Source organism: Myotis yumanensis, unplaced genomic scaffold (genome assembly GCF_028538775.1).
Source record: "Myotis yumanensis isolate MYYU_CA2020_CCGP unplaced genomic scaffold, mMyoYum1.0.hap1 SCAF_7, whole genome shotgun sequence".
In the NCBI taxonomy this organism is placed as follows: Eukaryota; Metazoa; Chordata; class Mammalia; order Chiroptera; family Vespertilionidae; genus Myotis; species Myotis yumanensis.
In genome coordinates this window covers 13,195,281-13,211,542 of record NW_027223758.1, presented here as the reverse complement: position 1 = coordinate 13,211,542, position 16,262 = coordinate 13,195,281, and the positions used below count along the sequence as shown (strand labels likewise).

The 16,262-nt window shown below is 55.2% G+C and overlaps 1 protein-coding gene across 1 annotated transcript in view; it reads left to right on the top strand.

Moving 5' to 3' along the window:
- PYGB (glycogen phosphorylase B) overlaps window positions 1-14,325 on the top strand; it is a 39,555-nt gene extending 25,230 nt beyond the window's left edge. Inside the window, exons 13-20 of the mRNA XM_070419800.1 lie at window positions 466-567; window positions 1,322-1,469; window positions 4,984-5,042; window positions 6,097-6,238; window positions 8,304-8,511; window positions 10,003-10,137; window positions 11,425-11,491; window positions 12,806-14,325. Coding sequence (XP_070275901.1) covers window positions 466-567; window positions 1,322-1,469; window positions 4,984-5,042; window positions 6,097-6,238; window positions 8,304-8,511; window positions 10,003-10,137; window positions 11,425-11,491; window positions 12,806-12,958 — 1,014 coding nt within the window. The 3' untranslated portion in view covers window positions 12,959-14,325. The remainder of the gene's footprint in view (window positions 1-465; window positions 568-1,321; window positions 1,470-4,983; window positions 5,043-6,096; window positions 6,239-8,303; window positions 8,512-10,002; window positions 10,138-11,424; window positions 11,492-12,805) is intronic.
- The last annotated feature ends 1,937 nt before the right edge of the window (window positions 14,326-16,262 follow it).

Below are 16,262 nucleotides of genomic sequence, written 5' to 3'. Positions count from 1 at the left end.
GGGAATAGGTGGCGCCCAGCTGCCGCCCCCCCCCCCCCGCCCCCCACCTGCCCCCCAGCATGGGAGCGCTGGGACAGGCAGGGTAGGAAGTCAGTGGTCTCTGGGCCTGGGGGGGGGGGGGGGTAGTTCAGAATCGAGGTTCTGGGGTTTCAGGAGGGGCTGGGGTGGGGCCACCGGGCCAAGCAGCAGCCATAGGCCAGTAGCCTAAGAGGCTTTGTGAGCCAAAGATGTGGTAGTTGGTGGACTCGCTCAGGTGCTCACTCGGGAGGAAAGGAATGAAGCTTCCTACTTTCTAGGTATGTGCCAGGCTGTGGGGCGGTGCCTGGTGAGGGCCTGCGATGGGGCACTGCCCAGCAGGGCTGTGTGTGTGTCAGGGACGGACAGAAGAGTCGGAGGCATGGGTGACCGAACGGGGGACAGGTCCCAACACGAGCAGAAACCACGTGTTCCTTGACCATTCTCCAGAAAATCGGGGAGGGCTTCCTGACGGACCTGAGTCAGCTGAAGAAGTTGCTGCCCCTGGTCAACGACGAGGCGCTCATCAGGGAGGTGGCCCAGGTCAAGCAGGTAGGCCCGCGTGGCGCCAGGTCCCCGCCTGCTCTGCTGGTTGGGGCCCATCCTCTCCACTGAGCTCTTCCGATGAGGACCTGGCTGACCTCAGGGTACCGGCAGGGGGGCGGGCGGAGACCCCAGCGCAGCCTCGCGCACACCTTCTTCACCCGGCGTTCTGTAGGAGAAGCTGGTCAGGGCAGTGCTCAGGCCTGTGCACTGAGCCTCTCCCACCGCAGCCAGCCTCAGCCTCACAGGCCGGGTCGCTGAGGCCTCAGACCACACGGGGCCGCCTGATGGCGAGTGAGGACCGACCCTGAGGTCATGTGCTCCCCCGGCTGCCTCTGTGCTGTGCCCAGGACCAGCCCCTCATTTTGAACTCTCACCCCTCCTGCTTCTCTCCCCAGCTGCCCACATCTGCCTCCTTTTACACAACATTCACTGGTCCCCCTTTATTCTGCTTTTCTCATGCTTTGCTTTTCTCCAGGTTTGGCTTTTGGTCTAGTTTTGCATTTATTTCTACCACTGGTGGTGGGTGTTCACTTTCCGGATCACGCTTCCCCCACCCTCACTTTCCCTCACACGGCGGCCACCCCTCAGCCCTCAGCGCTGGCCTTCAGTCGTCATGGCCCTCGCCTGGGCAGCAGCGGGTGTCCTGGGAGTCCCCCCGTGCCACACTTCCGACGAGGGACAGATACTCTCAGCCGAGTGGGACACACTGGGGAGCTCATGTTCCCGTGAACCGTCCATCCACCTCCTCTGTTCTCCCCAGGAAAACAAGCTGAAGTTCTCCGCCTTCCTGGAGAAGGAGTATAAGGTGCGAATCAACCCGTCCTCCATGTTCGATGTGCACGTGAAGAGGATCCATGAGTACAAGCGGCAGCTGCTGAACTGCCTGCACATCGTCACCCTGTACAACCGTGAGTGTGGCCTCGGCTCTCGCCCGACAGCGCGTCCTGGGCCTGGGCCTCTGTTCACGCAGTTGGGCAGCCGGGGCCTGTGTGTGACACCGTGCGTTATGTTCAGCAAATCTCTGTGTTCTGTGCGCTCGGTGTCAGAGTAGTTACAAGGAGTGGCAGGTGAGCTCTCTCTGTCTGACTGGGGTACAGGCCTGAGCTCCGTGAGGCAGGCAGACAGTCAGGTGCCTCAGATGGGCCAGGGACGGCCCCAGGTAGTCAGCATGGGCCCCGGCGTGGGGCTCGAAGGCTAGGCTTTATGTTCGGTTCAGCTTTTATTTTAAATTTACTCATTATCTTTATTAGACTTGAGTTGTTTGGAGAGATTTTACTTATTTAGAGGCATTTAAAGTGTACTTATAAAAAACAAATAGTATATATTAAATTCATACATGTACCTTTAATGGTTAGAGTAGCATTTCAACATGACAAACTGGAAATCAAAGACCCCGTAAAAGTAAATATGAATATTTGCTAGTTTTATAAATATTATAATAAAACCTTAAGGAATAACTTCGTTTTTAAAGTTTCATAATGTAATGAAGTGATTAGTTTTGAAAACCAAAGAAGCACCAACACTCTTCCAGATAGAAAGCCGCTCGCAGGAACACTCGCGCTCCTGTTACCAGTGAGTAAGACTCGGGCCGAGGAACCCGGGTCCTGGTGAGACCGCTGAGTAACAGGCTGAATGCTTCTGAGGCTCTGACCCCCGAACCTTCGGGGCAGGCTGCAGGGCGGACCTCCTGTGTGTGGCTGAAAGAGGTGCCTCACCACACGCTTCCCTGGCCAGCAATACTTCTGCAGATATCGTTCTGCCTTATTTGCCATGTTTACCTTTTGCAGGCATAATTCTCTGCATTTTATTTCTCAGCTCCTCCTCACTTACCTGCCTGCACGTGTGTGTGTGTGTGTGTGTGTGTACACACGCTCTGGTGCTTTCTCTGATTACAGCACACGACTCTGCTGTCCTCATCCCTGACATGATTTTGGTCGTAGTCTGTGGATGAACACATTCAGTGCCCACCAGCCCTTTCGCACAGCCATCCTGCCTGGGCTTCCCTTAGTTCACATGAACTGCACCCCCCAGCTTCTTGCTTGTTCTTTCAACATGAAGGATGGGTTGAAGGTGACATTCTCAGTTCACTTTTTTCCACTGAGTATCTTTTAGGTCCTGTGCTCCTCTGTTTGGAGGGTGAGTTCTGGTGTGTCTTGGGTCTATGACATTTTACCTGCTGTGTCTGGTGCTGGCCGCTGTAGGTCAGTTTCCCTCATGCTCAGGCTACTTTTTGGATATGTTGGTTGCTATCTTGCATTATTTCTAGGATGTTTTCTTGAAATGTATTTAAAACATTTGTTACTGCCACCATTTTGGTTTTCTTCTGGGACTCTTGCTGTGTGTGTGTGTGTGTGTGTATGTGTGTCTTGCCTGGTGATTTCTCTCAGAACATCTAAAGGTCTTTCCTTCTCCATTAGTTCTCTGTGCTTCTCATTTCCATCCTCTGTGTGTGCTGTGCTGAGTCTTCTCCCTCTCGGCTTCTCTACTGAGGCTGCACTCACATGTGGCAGTTCTGCCTCTGAGCTCCGGGTTCTGCCTCTGAGCTCCGGGTTCTGTCTCTGAGCTCCACGTTCGCCTCTGAGCTCCGGGTTCTGCCTCTGAGCTCCGGGTTCTGCCCCTGAGCTCCATGTTCTGCCTCTGAGCTCCACATTCTGCCCCTGAGCTCCACGTTCTGCCCCTGAGCTCCACATTCTGCCCCTGAGCTCCACGTTCTGCCTCTGAGCTCCACATTCTTCCCCTGAGCTCCACGTTCTGCCTCTGAGCTCCACATTCTGCCTCTGAGCTCCGGGTTCTGCCTCTGAGCTCCACGTTCTGCCCCTGAGCTCCGGGTTCTGCCCCTGAGCTCCACGTTCTGCCCCTGAGCTCCGTGTTTTGCCCCTGAGCTCCACGTTCTGCCTCTGAGCTCCGGGTTCTGCCTCTGAGCTCCATGTTCTGCCCCTGAGCTCCACATTCTGCCCCTGAGCTCCACGTTCTGCCCCTGAGCTCCACGTTCTGCCCCGAGCTCCACGTTCTGCCTCTGAGCTCCACGTTCTGCCTCTGAGCTCCGGGTTCTGCCTCTGAGCTCCGGGTTCTACCCCTGAGCTCCACGTTCTGCCTCTGAGCTCCACGTTCTGCCTCTGCACTCCGTGTTCTGTCTCTGCACTTCATGTTCTGCCAGTTCTTGTTTAATGTGCCCCCAAGTCCTGCCCACTCCCGAGGTCTTGAGTTCAGCCCTGTGTCCCCTTTCCATGTTGATGGTCATCGCAGGTTGGAGTTTCTCATAGGGAGGTTTGTTCCGTTCCGTGTCCTCTTGTCTGTGAGGAAGCTATGTTCATGCTTGTGGTTCCTAGATGAGTGAGCTGCAGTGCTCGGGATGACCTGCAGGAGTGATGTGGGGCTCCAGGCAGCTTTGGGCTCCCCCAGGCCTGGTGCCTCTCTGTGCTGCATCTACTCTGTCTCTTCCAAGTCCACACTGGCTCAGGGCTCCCTGGCCTGGCTGTCATGGTTTCCACCCCACGGGCCTCTGTCCACCAGGACATCAGCTCCTCTCCCGAGGTGTCCCTGTGGGGCGGGGGCTGAGGAGGTCAGCCTCCCTGGCGCCGGGGGCTCCTTCCCTGTCTCCCTTGCACTTGGCCCCTCTGGGGAAGCCAGGTCTTGAGACCCTTGTGTTCCCGGCCCTGTTCCCCACCCACCCCCATGACCTGACAGAACTGGCTCAATGGTCTGGAGTTGGCATGTTTTCCTAGGGACGTTTTAGTGAAAATGTAGTTTTGCATTTTGCTATACTTGACGTTATCCTATCTGATCTATGGAAGTGGGAAGATCCGGAAGTCAGGTACAGTTGTGTGTCTACTAGAACATGAAGTCACACGTTAAAGATCAGCCATCACTCTACACGGCTTATGGCTGGTTCCAGGTCTCTGGTAAATGCTGCCTAGGGCTGCCTCTCACCCTTGTGAGACATCACCCTCTCCCTACCCCCCACATGCACTGAAACTGAAAACGGGTGGCCTGGCGAGGACGCGCTCAGTGTGCTGGGGCCGAAGGTGGCCGGCCGCAATGGACTGTAGTGCCTGACCCCGTCTGCCAGGAGAGCTTCAGGATGAGAGCAGGGGGACTTAGGGTCTTGCCTGACACTCCTTGAGGGCTGTTGGTGCCATGACCACAATCCTGGGTCACCTCTTCCTTGAGTGCCAGTCGTGTACTCGGGACCAGACCCAAACCAGGCTCCTGTGTTGGGTGTCCTGGGAACAGAGGTGCAGCTTTTCCGGGGCCTTTGGAAGGGTCTGCACCCCGCTGGCCTTCCTCACGACCCTGGGGCACAAGTGTGAGTGGGATTTCCTGGTGGGTGTGCAGGGCCCAGTGGCCGTGCCCTACCCGGTATTGGCAACTCTGAGGACACTGGTCACCACAGCTCACCTGAATCTCTTGTTTGTCCTGCAGGAATAAAGAAGGACCCTGCCAAGGCTTGTGTGCCCAGGACTGTCATAATCGGGGGTAAGGTGAGGTGACGTCCTCTTTGCTTGATATTTGGCCAGAATGCACAAACCAACACTCTTTCCAGCAGGGCCACTGGATCCCGACTTAGGCACCAGCTGCCCATTTGACCGGGTGCTGCGGGTGCCTCTGAGCCAGCATGCACTCAGTGCCAGGGAACCCTGGCCCGCAGGTGGGCCAAGTCTCCATCAGCTCAGCAGTAGGACGGAGCTAGATGGGACCCTTGCCTGCCCAGCACATGGGTCCCCAGAATCCGGGGCAGCCTCCAGTGGGCTCCCTGGCCCTTCATTTGATGGGGTGGCGCCCTTTCACTGCCCCTCCACACTTCTCCTGGCTCTTGGGCCCAGCTTATACCCCATCCCCACCCCTCATACATACTCATGCTGAGAGGATGCAGGTTGCTGGCGGCTTCGCTGACCAGGTGTGCGCCTGCTCTGGGCTCTGCTGGGCTTTATTTCATCTCATTTCCTGTGGCACATGCTTTGGATACACTGTTGTGGAATCTGGTGAATCACCTGTAGGCATTAGTGGCCTCATCATTGCACTCTGTGCTTTAGGACCCACCCTCTAGGATCCATCTCTTTCTCTTTCCCCTGCAGTTATTTTTGTTATAGAAAGGGGGTGCATCTTCCCCGCTGGTTCTGATCGTGCCCTCTGGTATGTTTCAGTGTGTCCTTCAGCTCCCTTATTTCCTCTAAGTTGGTAGTCAGTTTTCTTTTATCTCCTAATTTTTGAAAACAAGCGTGAGGCTGACAGATGTCTGCACACGGGAGAGGTGGCCGTCAGAGACGTGCTCTGGCAGAACTGAGGGAGGGCAGGAGGGTGTCATGCCTGGTAGGGTCGCAGCTGCTTCTGTCATGAGTCTGTCGCCAGATTGAGTGGAGGACACGCAGGGTTGCCATGGCCTCGGCCCCCCTGAGAGCTACCTTCCCGGACACCAGGGGGCTGCTCGGCTAGACACGGCCTCGGTGTGGCCAGCACCAGGCTGCAGTGACCAGCAACAATGCTGGCTCCAAGCACAGGCCTGCTCATGCGTAACCCTCCTCCTCCTCCTCTTAGGCTGCTCCTGGTTACCACATGGCCAAAATGATCATCAAGCTGGTCACGTCCATCGGTGAGGTTGTCAACCACGATCCAATTGTGGGCAACAGGCTCAAAGTGATCTTCCTAGAGAACTACCGAGTGTCCTTGGCCGAAAAAGGTACCCTGGGGAGCCCGCGTCAGACCGGAAAGCCTGCCCCTGCCGGGTGCGATGTGGGTGGTCATTGCTGGTCGGGTTAACTCTGCCCTGGACACCAGGCTCCCCAGCCAAAGGGGGCCTTCAGCCTAGTATCGAAAGGCTTGGGGAGCTCTCTGCCCCTCCTCACGTGCAGAATTGCTCTCAACCTCGGGTGCCTTTGTTCTGTACTTTCTCGTTCCTGCCCTGATCTCATTGCCCCTCCCTTTCCTCTCTTCCGGGCCCTCAGCTTTGCCTTGCTGCTGCGGGTTTGCTCTTTTTTTTTTTTAATAATAATATTTGCTTTTTTAATTTTTATTGATTTCAGAGAGGAAGGGAGAGGTAGAGATAGAAACATCAATGATGACAGATAATCATTGACAGGCTGCCTCCTGCACGCCCCCTACTGGGGATCGAGCCTGCAGCCCCAGCATGTGCCCTTAACTGGAATCGAACCCGGGACCCTTCAGTCTGCAGGCCGACGCTCTATCCACTGAGCCAGACCAGCTAGGGCTGGGCTCATTCTTGCTGGCAGGATGGGCTTCCATTTGGCTTCCCCTTTTCCTCCCCCAACTCCGGGGAATGCTTCTGCTCATCACCACCTGTTCACTCTCAAGAGCAGGGCCTGCTTCTCATTTGGGCCAGTACCTGCCTCTTCTGTCCTTTCTGAGGGCGGCGCAGGTGACATTCTGCTCTATTGGGAGTTCATTCTGGGGCGGCTCCACTGTAGGGAGCCCTGGGAAGACTTGCTCGGATGTGGACTGCCATCTGGAGACGGTTCTGAAGGAGGGCCTGCAGCCCAGTGTGCCTTAGAGCAAGGCTGTCCTTATCTGGACGGGCCTTTCCAGATTGGCTGCTGCTCTAGGCTCCAGCGGGACAGCGTCTGCCCAACCAAACGGTGCAAAGCTGAGCCTGGAATTGTGGTGCCAAGGAGCAGGCACGTCCATGGTTCAGACAGACCAGGGGCTGCTTCCTGGGCCTGAGTGAAGCTGCACTCCCTCCTCCTGCCAGCTTGGCCGGTTCGTCGGCACCATCCCTGTGGTCCCGCTGCCATGGACCACGTGTGGTTCAGTTGGTGGTGTGGTTAGTCGCTTAGAGCTTCTAACGTGTTTTAACGGCTGTTTGCTGCCTGAAACTTTGCCCCGCCCCTCAGTTATTTGGGCCTGGCTCCTGTGCTTCTTTAGAACAGACCCTGGGAGATGCCCAGTCTGGGGCCTCAGACCTGGGGTGGGGCCTACCTTCTCCTCCAGCTCTTAGACTTGCTGTGGCAGTGTGTCTGCTATTATATTTGCCATATCATCTGCCTGTGGGGTGGGCCTCATGGGGGGCCAAGATGCCCGTGTCTCTTTATACTGACACCTGGCTTGACCTTGAAGAGGGCTGGGCTCTGGCCTTGCTGGCCTTGAGAGCTGCCATTGGGTTAGGGAAGTATCAGCTCCACAGATGAGCTGAGGACGTGGGAACAGGGATGCCAAGGCAGGTGGGACAGAGGAGGCGCAGGGAACCCAATCCTGGGAGAAGCTGCAGGGCTCAATCTGTGAACAGCACAGAGTAACCCTGAATGGGAGGAAATGCCCTCACCTCCCCACTCCACACTTTCTAGTCTTCTGGGGTCCTAAGGCGTCCGGATTCCTCTTGAAGTGATCTGATGAGACTTACAGACTTTTCAATAAGACAAAAGTGGTGTTGGGGTGAAAGGGAGCGATCACACTGACAGGCCAGGACCAGGGACCCCACGGGGCTTTGTCTGGGTTCTGGTTCCTGGAAGGTTTCAGAACGAAGGTCCTTTGCCACCTGTGATGTTTCTTCCAAGGGTCCCCTCTTGGGACCTCTGCCTCAGGCTGCCCTGGGTCAAGAAAGGGAGCCCTTATAGGGAGGGTGGGCGGTGGCCCAGCCTTGGCCACTTGCAGGGGTGCCTCAGGGCTCTGGCTCGTCCTGGAGTGAGCGCCAGGCTCGGGGCAGGATGAGAGAGTAGGGTGTTTGTTGCAGATCCATGGTTCATACTGAGTAGTTGGTGGCTGACATGCCTTCTTGTGCTACCCCCTGGCAGTGATCCCCGCTGCTGACCTATCCCAGCAGATCTCCACCGCGGGCACTGAGGCCTCAGGAACGGGCAACATGAAGTTCATGCTCAACGGGGCCCTCACCATCGGCACCATGGACGGTGCCAACGTGGAGATGGCTGAGGAAGCTGGGGCCGAGAACCTCTTCATCTTTGGCCTTCGGGTGGAAGACGTCCAGGCCCTGGACCAGAAGGGGTATGTGTGTCCCTCCCCATGCCATCAAGGGTGTGGCATCATCCTGGGCACTGCCCAGAGCCCCAGGGAGGGCCGTGAAGGGACTCAGGCCAGGCCTCTGCTTGGCAGGGCGCATGCCCACCCAGGGGGTGGGGAGTGGCTGTGGGCACTCTGGCCTTGTCTGTGCACGTTCAGCTTGGGCAGGAGCTGGCTGCTCTGTGCTTCTCCATGGCTCAGTCAGAGGGAACCAGACTAAGTGTTAGGAGGGAGAGAGACAGAGAGAGAGAAACATCAGTGTGATACACATCGATTGCTTGCATCCTGTGTGCGCCCTGGCCAAGGATCAAGCTGTAACTGGTACTTGCCCTTGACTGGAATTGAACCCAGAACCTTTCAGTCCTCGGGCTGACGCTCTATCCACTGAGCCAAACTGGCTAAGGCCAGACCAAGTGTTTCAAAGGGTGGAAGGCCCTGGTCTCTGTCGGGGGAGCCCCCGGGGACAGGGCTCTGAATACTCTTGACCGATTTGGGATTTGGCCCACTGCTGAGATGCCCTGGCCTAGTTTTGTAAAATAACCCAGTTGCCTAGGAATGGTTTTAGAATTTCAGAAAAGTTGCAAGGACCGTACAGCGTGCCATGTACACTTCCACTTTTACCTGTTGTTTGCATATCATTAATTCGTGTGGAACACTGTGAAAATGAATTAACCAATAATGGTATGATGTTATTTTTTGAAGTCCATCCTTTATCTCACCATTTCCCCATGAACGGCCTGTCCTTTAACGTCCCAGGATCCCATCCAGAGCATTCCTCTCATCTGTGACAGTTTCTCAGCCTTTCCTTGTTTTCCGTGACCTTGGATGCTCTAGGAGTCCTGGCCCAGCCTAATTCTGAGCAATAATGAACAAGAAAAGACAATGTTGCCCAATTGCCTAAAACTCCCTGGGGAGTTGGTGAGGCCTCAGGCACCAGCCAGGTAAAAACCCAAGTCACCTAAAAAGTCAGAACTTGTCCTTGTCAGCCTGAGAGTTCACACCTTACATGCCCTTCTCGACGCCCCGCATTCAGACTCTTTCTGCCCCATCTCCGAGTACTAGGATTACACCTCTGTCAGATGCCTCCTGTTCCGACTCCCTGATGGCCACAGGCCTGTGTCCTGCAGGGTGGGACTAGAGGGTGGGAGGCACAGGGGGAGGGTGTTGGGGGGAGGGTGGGGATGCAGAGTTACAAGTTTTAGCAGCCCTCTCCTGTGGGATTACGATGGAGCCATGTGCACCATTGTACTCCTCAGGGACGGCGGTTCTGTAAACAGTAACAGGAGCAGGTGGGATTGAGTTTGCACTCACAGCACATCACCATCTCTCCAGGGCCCAGTAGCCCTTGGACCTCTGCCTCAGGGTCAAGGTGGAGCCTGAGGCAGTGCTAGGTCAGGGAGGGGTATGCCCTTTGCCTGCCCCAAGGCTGCCGCCTGCAGACACTGGCTGGCAGCTGACTCCACCCGCTCCTCACAGGTACAATGCCCAAGAGTACTACGACCGTCTGCCCGAGCTGAGGCAGGCTGTGGATCAGATCAGGGATGGCTTCTTCTCCCCCCAGGAGCCAGACTGTTTCAAGGACATCGTCAACATGCTGCTGTACCACGACAGGTGGGACCGGCCTCCCTGTGGTCCTTACGTTCCCGTGGTGGGCTGAAAACTGCATTGTGGGGTGAACCCTGGCCTTGGTGAGGCTTATACCCCCTCACCCCCTCCCAACTGTGGCCATGGGCAGGGCCTCAGGCCCTCACCTTGAGAAGTTCCCCTACCCCAGGTCTAGAGCTTGCAGTGGCCTCTGGCCGCGCTTGGTGTGCTGTGGACGCCCTGGTGGTGGGAACTGCCAGATGCACAGTCCAGCCCTGGCCCCCAGCACCAGCTGACCATCTGGATGTGACAGACAGTGGCGGGAGGGGATGTGTGGGCGGGACTCCTCTCAGGTGGTCGGGTGGGTCTAAGGATGCAGCAAGCGTGAGCCCTTGGTGACACAAAGTCATTAAAGTGGAATTAACCTGTGGCATAAATTGCAGTGTAGTTAGTGCTTTATTACAATGCAGTTGACACATAGTTAACTCTGGGTAACCTGCAGCAGGTTGGCAGTACCATTTGCCATTATGACAGGTCTTTGCTCCAACCTATTGGTAAAACTGGAGTCTGGCAAATGCTGAGAATTGCTGCCTATTCCACTTTTAGCTGCTTTGGGGTTGGTTTTGTTTGTTTCATTTCAGTGACTGCTGTCAGCTGGCTTTAGCCAGACCAGATCATAACCACACAGGCTGTGATCAAGGAAAGACTTATTTTTTTATTTTTTTAAATGTATTTTATTGACTTTTTACAGAGAGGAAGGGAAAGGGATAGAGAGTTAGAAACATCAATCAGCTGCCTCCTGCACACTCCCCACTGGGGATGTGCCTGCAACCAAGGTACATGCCCTTGACCGGAATCGAACCTGGGACCCTTGAGTTTGCAGGCCGACGCTCTATCCACTGAGCCAAACCGGTTGGGGCAAGGAAAGACTTTTAACGGTTCTGTTTCTGACTCAGTTATAAACAGAAATGCATTTCTGAATTCACGTATCCTGCGTTTTTCGGTCTGTATCACCTGTTCCTGGCCCAGTTAGACCTGAGAACTGACTGCTACATAGAGCCTGTCTCCCGCCATCCTGTGCCCTTCCCCGTGGGAGGTGAAAGGGAAGAAACCGCTCAGGTGTGCAGCCCTCACCTACGTGCATTATAAACACCAATTTCTTTAAAGGAACATTGGCTTAAAATAAGGTTTTTCAAGAATAGTGTCCCCAGGACAGCAGTGTTGCTCACAGAGCAGCCCCTACAGCCAGGTGGGCTCTAGAGCGTGAGGCACAGACGGCCATGGCCTGGTTTCCTGATCTGTCTCCTGTTTCAGGTTCAAGGTGTTTGCGGATTATGAAGCATATTTGGCTTGCCAGGCCCAGGTGGACCAGCTGTACCAGGTAAGGTTCTCAGACCCCCGAATTGGTAGGGACGGCACTGGTGGGGGAGCCTCGGGGCGCATCTGCATCCTGCTGCCTAGGATGCTCCTGGGAGATCACAGTTCAGCCTGTGGCCCAGAGCAGGCACCCGCTGCTTCATTATCACGGCCGTCTTAGCCATCCCTCTGCTCTTATCTGCCACGCTGGAGCCTTTTGACTCCTTGGGGTCAGGCTGCCATCTAACTGGTACGTTTCCCCTACAGAGGGGGCGGAGATGGGCTGTTCCCTAGTCTGATCACCCCACGTGAGGAGTGGGTGCTCAGCCCAAGAGGAAGGACGGTCTGGTGGGCAGTGCACACAGAAAGCATGTCTAAAATGAGAGTGTGAACACTTGCTTGGAAAGGTAAAAGCTTCCATCAGTAGAGTGAGGAGCTTATAGCTGTGAGGAGCAGTTTCTGAGGCAGGGACATTGGAGCCAGCTTCCCACGTGATGGGAAGGACAAGGAGAGGACCCGCATCCCAGGTTTCTGTGTGAAGCGTGTGCCTGGGCCCCCATGGCAGCCCCATGGGCCTGGTGTGTCCACCCTGGTGTGGCCATAAAGGAGTCCACGCAGGATCTCATGGTGGGAAGGCCCAGGCCCTAAGCTGGGGAAGTGAAGGAGGATGTGCCTAGTGCCTGCTTCCCTCCCTTTTCTGGGATTTTGTGGGTGTCCCCTCGGAGGATGGCAGTGCGAGGGGACTGCAGCATTTTGGTTCAGTGAGTTTATTTCCCTAAATTGTTTAGCAGGTTCTTGGGTGAGGCCTCGGATTTGTACATCTGATTTGTTGCCAGTCTCTGCCCCTGCCATTAGGAAACTGCTGTCTGTGCCTACACAACTCCTGCAAAAGAACAGGATGGGACCTGGAATATGGAGTTACAGGCAGGGCTCTGGGAGGAACCTTTGCTTCCCTTAAACTGGGCCTCAAGGAAAGTGGCCCTTTCGGGGAGGCCCCTCCGGGTGTGGCTGCAGTCTGGGGGCAGCTGCCAGGCTCTGGCCAGAAGACAACCTGGCCATCTCCCTGGGGAACTGGATCCGCCTGGTAGCAAATACTCACCTGGTAGTATTTGTTTTTGTTGTGTGGGCTGTGCCCCAGTGGGATGTGGAGCATTTTATCTAGTCATTTGGTAGCTTTTCTGGTAGTTGAGGCCCCTCTCCAGTGAGCTAGGATGGCCATTTTCTCCTCTCCCATCACACCGCCCAGATTGAGCCAAGACCTCAGCTGGAAACATCCTGAAGTCCTGGAAGCACAGGCTCTCTTGTGCCCGAGGTTACTCAGTCCTCCTTCTCTCTGCAGAACCCCAAGGAGTGGACCAAGAAGGTCATCAGGAACATTGCCTGCTCGGGCAAGTTCTCCAGTGACCGGACCATCACGGAGTATGCCCGGGACATCTGGGGTGTGGAGCCCTCTGACCTACAGATCCCGACCCCCCATGTCCCCAAGGACTAGGAGCTGGCACAGTGGGGACCAGTGGGGTTTTGTTTTCTTGTTGACTCCGCACCTCATGCCATTTTCCAAGCTGTCCCTGTTTTCTTCAGTGCTGTGTTTCAGGGAAGGGCTTGGGGATCATGGTGTGGCTTGGAGTGGGGGTTGGGGGAATGGATAGACAGAAGGGAAGGTGCTGGTGAGATGCTGCCTGGTTTCTCGCAGGAAAGCAGAGCTCATAGCACTGCCCAGTTGGCCCCACAGCTTCAGCCCATCTGCCCCCTTGGCCCTCCCACCCCACAGACATGGGTGAAGTCACCTATTGGGCTCCTCCGAAACCTTGCACACCTTGCTGTGAGCTTGTGTTCAGTTTGGAGCCTCTAGAGTCTGGGGTCTGGCAAGCAGCAATGGTGAAACCTGGAGAAGTGTTTCTGCAGGAACTGGGCTGGCCGACAGCAGAACCAGCTCTGCCTCCCGGTCAGGCTGGGAGGATCCAGTGCTCCCAGGCATCTTTACAGCTGCCCTGTGGGTGCTCCAGCCAGGGCTTCCAGATGGATCAGATAAAGGGGCCTCAGGATGACTATGGGTGACATTGGGGAGGACACCCGTGTCCAGCATCTAGGGGGCCTTGATTGGGATAAGGCTGGCTGATGTAGTTAGCTTGGTTCTGCTTTTTCCAAAAAAAATTTTAAGTTCACAAGGAAATGAAACTAGCTGAAGCCTTTCCTTGGTTAGTAACTAAAAACTGTGCTTTTGAAATTTCATGTCAGGGAAGGCAGTTCTGGGATGTTTCTGTCCGGCTGTGGGGGCCTGGGGCAGAGGTGCTGCCCCTGCTGAGGGAGGCTGAATGCCCAGCCCCTGCTGCAGATCTGCACCCTGCCTGTCCTGGAGAGTGCACTTTCTCTCTCCTTTGCCACCAGTGCCACAAGCTGGTCTGGAAAAGGACCAAGTGTGTCCAGAGGGCAGCCCACTTTCCACTCTGCCCAGATAGCAGGCTGGTGCCAGGACAGGCAGGTGAGCACCTCAGCCGCCCAGAGAAAGCCAGGAGCAGGTGGCACCCTTCACTGCGGGTTGTTGGCAACTTTGGATGGAAGCGCCCTTCCCGAGGCTCTGCCTCCTTGCATGCTGGGCCTGGGCATCACAGGCTCTGCCTCCTTGCATGCTGGGTCAGGGCATCACAGGCTCCGCCCTCATCCTGGGTCCTGACTGCTCGCAGAACCAGGCCATGGAGGACTTGCTCAAGTCCACACTTCATCAGAGCCCCTGGGGCCTGTGGTCATACCCCCAACACCCTCCATTGCCCTGTCCCTTAGGCTGTATGCGACCATCACTGTGCCACTTGCTGTTATTGCCTCATGTGAGAAACGGATTAAAACTTCCTGCCTACACGTGGTTGGCCTGGCCTTGGTATTTCACTTGGGGTCAGCTTGGGGCAGGCTTCAGTCCTCCCTCCTAAAGAGGAGATGGGCTAAATTACAGCTGTTTTCCTGGGATTGAAGACAGAAAGTTCTCTCATCCCAGCTGATGTGAGACTTGGAGCTGGGTATGCCTAAACTGCCAGCTCTTCCAAGAACTGTGAAATCTGGTCACTTGGTAAACTGTCCTCTGGGCATTGGCTTTTTGTGCGGAATTGTATTGGCTTCTTTTGCACCTGTCTTCTGCCACCCACCCTGGCAGGTAGAATGCCCAAAAATATTTTCTCCAAAATTGTATAGCTGCAAGTTGAATAAAAAACCAGGAGGGGTGTAAACTTGGGGCTCAGTGTTACCCAAAGACGCTGAGAAGTATGGGACCCTGGAGCATGGTAGACCCTTTCTGGGGGCAGTGGTGTTGAGCCTCTCCTGGAGGTGGGGATGTGCCCTGGGAATGCACGCTCCCATCCTTGTCCTGTGGCTCCCAGGACACACATATGTAACTGCAGTTTATAGCTATGCATATAGACATCTCTTCTTTTTTTTTAAGGATTGGTCCTGACCATACATTGATTTTGTAACCCAGGATCAGCGCTTACCCACAGTTTAAGCTTAGTGGCTTGGACCAAGGTAATAAGCTAAGAAGCCATCAAATAGGGTCCTTTGGACTTGACTGAGGTGATGGCCAGTGGCTGCCCACTCACCACTCCTTTTTTTGTGCTTCCTCATCTTCAGTCGGCCTGTCAGGCACCTATAAAAACACTAACAGCTTGTATTTTTACTTTATATCCTATCTCATTCCCCTTAGAAAAGGACCTGCAGCCTTTCACATAGACAAAAGGTAAAACAAACAAAAACATGAAGAACCCAGGCAGGACAGGCAGGTCTGAGATAATATGAGCAGATCACACCCACTTCCTTGGCTGAGAACTTGACTTTGAGTCTCAGGGACAAAGCCAGAAGAGCACTCCAGCCTCATGAAAGGGCTGTCCAGCCCAGGGGGCAAGTGGTGTTTAGTGGTTTTTGGAGCCTCTGACACAGAGCAGTTACACAGTAAGATGCTACTGGACCAGGCCCAGGTGTCCCAACTCTCACCTGGCACAACGGTGCCTTACAGGCAGTGCTCACACCTAGAAAAAACATGGACTTCAGGACAAGAAAGAGTCTGTTCACGTTTCAATCCCAGTTTAAGAAAAGTGAGCATTTCCCAGATGTGAGAAGCGCCATGGGCAGTTCTAAAGTGTCCCAGAAAGGGGGTGTCACCTGCTTTGGCCTCTGGGCCCCCAGCAAACCCCAGATGCTAACACTGGCCCTAATGCCTTGGAGGACAGGCAGGCAGGTGAGAATTTCTGACCTGCTGAGTCTGCTCAGTTCCAGAGCCTAGGACCAAGGGGAGGAGAGCCAGCCATCAGGAGAGGCTGTGTCCCAGGTGGGCTTCCCTACACTGAGCTGGGACACACCTGAGGGGGCAGCTCAAGGCCCCATTCTTACTAAGTTCTCTAAGAGGTCACCAGTGCCAGGGGAGAGGAGAAGCTGGTTTGACAAAAAGCCAAACAAGACAAGAACCACCATCAGTTGAGTGACGGTGGCGATGGTCATAGGCTAGACTCAAGTCCCTGCACTCTAGCAGCTGCCCTGTCAATAGTCAGGGGTTCATCTAGGGTCCATGGAGAAACCCCAATGCCCATCCTCTGACATGGCCATGTCCAGTAAGCTTGCTAAGCATGAGGTTCAAAGGGTCACCTATGTAGGCCTATATTTTAGGAAAATACCATCTGCCACATCTGGAGAAGGCCCCTCCCTGGAAGGGCCTTGCCCACAGGCACCCCTCCACCCATGTGGCCAGGCTCTGTGAGTGGCCTGGGGTGGGGGCAGGTTCTGGGTGGGGCTAGAGGCGGAACTGAGAAGGCAAGACG